The following is a 6000-nucleotide window of genomic DNA, read 5'->3' as shown; positions in this document are numbered from 1 at the left end:
AACGCTGTGAGAGTAGAGTTCTTTTCTTTCCTTTATTTAAAGGTAAATAGTACAGTGTGGGCAGTGGGGGTGCCGTGGTAAAATTCTCGCCCAGTATGTGGGAGACCCAGGTACAGTTCCCAGCCACTGCACCTCACACGTATCCTCCATGTGTCAGTCAGCAGAGTCTCCCATGCTGCTATGATGTCCAACAGGTTTTAGCAGAGCTGCCAGATTTAGAGAGACGAGGAAGAAAGGCGTGGCGATCGATCTGCTTCTGAAAATCAGCCCATGAGAACTCTGTGGGTCCAGCCTTTGGCATGTATGGGGTTGCCAGGCATCGGAACTCATTCCCTGGCAGCCAACACTAAGGACAATAACACAGGAGGACAGAACAAGGACTTTGGAAATAGACTCCCAGCCCCACCACTTACTAGCTATGTATTGCTTTGTTAGAGAACCTTTCTGTTCCTCAGTGTCCTCATATGGAATTGTGGCCAACAGTACCTGCCTCACAGGTGTTGTAAGGATCAAAATGGCCTCAGGTGCCTGCATACAATAAAGATTCAGCACATAATAACTCTTTGTAGTGTGTAATGAGCAGAAGATATTTGAAAATGGTAGGTAGGAAGCAACATTGGTGATTCACCCATCAAATATCACATAGAGGCTCTCTGAGACACCATGTTAAAATCAGTTCAACAGCTTGAGAGATGACTGAGTTTTCGTTTATTTAAAAAACAAACTTTTATTATGGAACATTCCAGGTATATACTAGAGAGACCAGTTTAAAGAACCCCTAAGTACCCACCATTCAGCTTTACAAATTGCCCACATCTTGACGCATCTGATTTCATACACAGCCACCATGCCCTGGCCATGGAGTGTTTTCAAGCAAATCTCAGACATCATTTCACCTGGAAATGATAGATATCCTAACAGATGACATTAAAAAAAGAACCTTAATATTATCAACCTGACATAGTAAAAATGGTTTGTTACAATAATGTAATTCTAAGGTGACCATGAAGGAGCCCGGGCGGTGCAGTGTGTAAATTCGTGACTGCCAACCCAAAGGTCAGTGATTCAAACCCACCAGCCACTTGAAGGGAGGAAGATGGGACAGCAGGCTTCCGTACAGACTCCAGCCCCGGAAGCCATATGGGATGCTCCTTCTGTTTCACAGTGTCTCTCTGAGTCAGAATTGATGGCAACAATCTTGGTTTGGGGACTTAAAATTTTATTTTAAAGTGACCACCCGGGTGGAATGAGCAGTAATTCCTTAGAATTATCTAACACCCAGGGTGACTGAATGGCATGCTTTGGGACAGTTTACACTTGTTGCTGAGCATAATAATTAATAGAAATATATGGTGATTCCATCTCTTTTCTTCTTTTCACTCACTCTGGATCAGAATCTTTTCTTGTAACCACACCCATGCCCTCTTCATCTCGATCAAGTTTTGCTTCTCCCGGTTATCTTGTCTTTATGTTGTGGTGGCCCTGGTAGCACAGGGGTTACAAGGCTCAGCTGTTGGCTGAAAGCTCCAGGGTTCAAACATAAGCGCAGCTGCTCAGGGGAAAGATGAGGCAGCTGCTTCCATACAGATTACAGCCTGGGAGACCCTGTGGGGTCTATAGAGTTGCTTTGAGTTGGTATCAACTCAACGGCAGTGGGTTTGGTTTTTAGTTTATACCCAAGAGGTGTCTGGGTAAATGTTCCTGGCTGGGAATAATATTACAGGTGTCTAGTTGGTTGGTCCTGAATGACTGCAGCAAGATATCTAGTCATTTTCTGGGTTTCATTTTATGACTTGAAGGGGAGAGTGAGAACCTGTCCCCAAACAGGCTGCTTCAATGACAATGGACAAAATCCCAGCTAAAATGGTCATGGAAATATAAAGGATACCATTTTCTTTTCCATTTGTTCTCTGGGTGAAATCTCTGTGGGAACCAGTTGAAACCAGTTGCTGTCTAGGCCGCTCCAGCTCACGGTGGCCCCACGTGTTAGGTAAAGCTGTGCTCCCTTGGGGGTGGAGTGGCTGGATTTTCAGAAGCCGAGCACCAGGCTTTTGTTGCAAGGTGCCTCGGAGTGGACTCGAGCCTCAGTGGCTGCTGCTATGCTAACGGTCTGCATCAATGATGGGCATCATCCTCTTAGTAGAATCAGACTCAATTGGGAACCAGAACCCCGCCTCACACTAGCTGTACGACCTTGGGCGAGTCTGTCAACCACCGCCCTTCCACACCTCCCCTGCCCCCACAAAGCCAGGCAGGCCTCTTTCTCCGCTCCCTCATGCGTCCGTATTTCTGTGAGTAGTTCCGACTCTCTTGAAATTTTAAAATTACATGTCCCAAGAGTCCCTTGAAAAGCTCAAAGACAGGAGTCCTGTCTTATTTTCCCTGGTGTCTCCGGGCCTGAGAAGCATGGCGGCACCTTGAATCTGCTGACTGTACACAGGGGGCCCGACTCCCCACTTCTGTAAAAGTGAGACTAGGTTCTCCTTAAGGTTTCTCCTGATTCAGGCTCATGATTCCTGAAGTTGTTCATCCAACTTCTGATGGGACCGGCCACCTGGGCAGTGGAGTTGGGAAAGGACCAGAGGGAAAGCCGTGATCTTGGGTCGACATAATTTCCCTGTCTTCTCTGCCCGCTGGCTTCCTTTGCCCGGTGCCCCGCGCCTCCTCCTCCTCACACATGCACTGCACTAACCTATCTTTTCCTCTCTTTGCATGCTGGTTCTCAGGGCTCCCCGGAATAGGCAAAGTTGGCCTCGGCATGGCGGAGCTCAAGGTGGAAGCCCGGGCCAGTGTGGACTGGCAGAAACGCTGCCTGGCCCTGGAGACCCAGCTTTTCCGGTTCCGCCTACAGGCCAGTAAGATAAGGGAGCTGCTGGCTGACAAGGTGAGTCCCCAGGAGAGCAAGCTGCTCAGCCTCGCTGCAGAGGCCGGTGTCAGGCAGGGAGCCTTGAAGAAGGTGATCTTCCAGCTAGAAGCCTGTACACACACACACACACACACACACACACACACACACACACACACACACACACAATGAAACCCTAGGTAGTATTTCTTTTCTTTATATTTTTTTAAGGCCAACATCAAAGCTGCTTGCCAAACTGTCACTTTGTATTTTGATGGTCCCTCCTCCTCCCCCGATTCTTATGGCACACCAAAGCCACGGCGCACGTCTTGGTCTTCGGTCACCTCTGGGGGCGTTGGGGCTGCAGGAGAATCCCCACCCAGTCGCCCACTCTATGACGCACAAGGACCCAGGCTTTGGACCCAGATGTGCCCGGCTCTGCGGCTGCTTAGCTAGGTGATGGGACCTCAAGCGAGTTCCTTCATCTCCTGGCAAGGTCACAGAACGTCTACCTTTCAGAACTACTCTGAGGATTACGGGAGGCCACATCTGGAGGCCCTGGCGAGACAGGGGTCCTTAACTGGGGACCATGATTACCTTTACAGGCTTTGGTGGGCTGGTCTGGGAAAGAGGCCCCATGCCTGATGTTTCTGTGGGCAGGTACAGTGCAAATGGCTGACTGACAGCTGCTTCAGAATGGAGCCCGCACTGTAGCCATCTGTGTCTGCCTTCAGGGAACCAGCCATCCTGCCTGTAAGATTGTTTTTTGTATCCACTTGCCTTCTTTTATAGTTGAAACAAAACCAAAACCCCTTCACTGCCACGGTGCCCATTCTGACAGAACAGAATCATCCCTGTGAGGTTTCGAGACTGTAAAGCTGTATTGGGGTGGAAAGCCTCATCTCTCACGTCTTTTGTAGTACAAAGGGAAAACGGAGCTCACTTTCCTTCCAGACAGTGTCGCAGTCTGGACACGTGATTTACTGTATTTGGAAGATAAGTCAGTAGTGCATCTCTGCATGTCCATGCTCCTGGACTAGAAATTGTGAACCTTGGGTCTGTAGACAGTCGTGTCACCTAGTCCAGACTTTGCAAAACAGAGACCATCAAGGTTCACGTGGATGGCTGCAGGTACCAGTACGAAGAAGGGATGCGTACCTTAGACATGGGTTCTCCAAGTGGAGTCCTAGGACCACTTGCGTCACCTGGAGCCACCTGGGGTGCTCGGCCTACATGCGTATTCCTGATCCCACTCCAGTTCTCTTGATCTCCAGGGGTGCTGTTAATAATCTGCATTTTTATCAAGCTACCAGAAGATAGTTTTGTACATTTGTACAAAGTTTGAGAGGCTTGCCTTTGGATATGCTATTGGGGGAAGGGGACAAGGGAAGAAAAGAATAAAACATACTCCAGGGACACCCCTCAAACCTGAAACTGGACCACCTCCCACCCCCCACTGGTTCAACTTTCAGGGAGATGATAGGCCAATATGGTGAGCGGTAACGCCAGGCAGGTACGCACTCATTAGAACAGTTAACCATCTGAGAAAGCTCAGAAGGCAGAGAAATTAACAAACCCCCAAAACAAACTCACTGCCATTGAGTCCATTCTGACTTACGGTGCCCCTTTGGAGCAGAGGAGAACTGCCCCTGAGGGGTCCGAGGGTGCCCCCCTGGACAGGAGTAGGGAGCCCATCGTTCTCCTGCCGGAAAGCAGGAAGGGGTAAGGAAAGAAGGATGGGGGATGGTGAACCCAGGAGGAAGTGTGAAGAGTGCTGTGGGGTTGGCAGCCAGTGTCACAAAGCACAATCCATCACCTATGACAACAGCGATTTGCTGTGAACTTTCACCCAAATTACAGCTCAACAAAACAGCACGAAAACTCATGGAAACGTTTAGCATACAGTACTTGCTTCATACGATTAGGTATTTATGGGTCTTATCTTAGAAATTGTAATCAACGGTAGCTGTACAAGGAGCCCTGGTGGTGTAGTGGCTACGTGTTACTGTGATCTGCGTGGTTGGCAGTTCAAAACCCCCAGCAGCTCTGTGAAAGAAAGACTGGGCTTTCTGCTCCCGTAAACCGTGACAGTCTCGGAAACTCACAGGGGAGTCACTATAAGTCAGCATGGACTCGATGCTGTGAGGTCAAACAACAAAGCATCCCTCCGCGGAGATTTCTGTTTCGAGCAATGTGGACAGAGAACAAAGTAAGTATAGTCCCTCACCTTCCGAAAGACATAGAAATCCTAGATGACACGTGCAAAATTTCCTTTCAAACGCAGACTGAGCACTGAAAATAGTAAGAGACACCTTGGGGGAGGGAGGGCAACACGAAGGGAACTCCTGAGTGATACTCAGCTCTGCCAGCTGAGCCAGGTAACCTGGGGTGGCTGGCCTGCCTCCCTTTGGAATGGAGGGTTTGCATGCTAATCTTCCTGGAGACAGAGATGAGGTCCAGCCAGTTGGGGGTGAAACTGAGGTTTACATTTAATGTCCAGAATATCAAAAAAGCCCACTGGAGGCTCGACTGTAAATAAAAAGGTAGATGAAAGAAAATCAGCCGCCAGCCTAGGGAGATGGCAGAAAAACTTCCTCAGGCTTGGCCAGGGCTCTGGGCGGAAGAAACTAGAGTCAAAGCGAAGTCTCCCCTGAGCAGCCGTTGATCGCATTAGTCCAGCATCTGAATTTCTACTCCCTGTGTGGTATCGCCTCTGGGAAACATTGCGGAGAGAGACCCACGTCCTCTGCAGAAGCAGGACTTCAACCCAAACCACACAGGAGGACCCCCACAGGGGAGACGGATGAACAACCTGCTGCCACGGAGTCGATGCTTCCTCCCAGCGACCTGGGGACCGAGCCGAACTCCCAAGTCGGCTTCCAGGGCAGGCAGCCTTACAGAGCGGCCACACCTTCCTGCCCCGGAGTGACTGCTGGGTCAGTTTGCAGCTGAGTGCTTCAGCACTGTGCCACCAACTCTTCTGTGGGGGGAAAAGCCTTCGTGAAGATGAATGTACAGTTGAAACCACTAACAATTTGAGGAGGTAAAGAGTAAGATAGTAAGAGCCCATATGTACAGCTCCTTGGAGGAGACCCGCCAAGAACTCCAAGTAATAGAAATGTCAGCAAGAGATTATGAAGTAAATGCACTTAAAT

The 6000-nt window shown here is 49.4% G+C and overlaps 1 protein-coding gene across 1 annotated transcript in view; it reads left to right on the top strand.

Annotated features, from left to right (window-relative positions):
* Window positions 1-2741: 2741 nt before the first annotated feature.
* Window positions 2742-6000, top strand: part of PLEKHH1 (pleckstrin homology, MyTH4 and FERM domain containing H1) — a 51043-nt gene continuing 47784 nt past the window's right edge. The window contains exon 1 of the mRNA XM_075531052.1: window positions 2742-2884. Within this exon, the coding sequence (XP_075387167.1) occupies window positions 2759-2884 (126 nt within the window). The 5' untranslated portion in view covers window positions 2742-2758. The remainder of the gene's footprint in view (window positions 2885-6000) is intronic.

This window comes from Tenrec ecaudatus, chromosome 14 (genome assembly GCF_050624435.1).
Source record: "Tenrec ecaudatus isolate mTenEca1 chromosome 14, mTenEca1.hap1, whole genome shotgun sequence".
Taxonomy (NCBI): Eukaryota; Metazoa; Chordata; class Mammalia; order Afrosoricida; family Tenrecidae; genus Tenrec; species Tenrec ecaudatus.
This window is presented reverse-complemented; position numbering and strand designations above follow the sequence as displayed.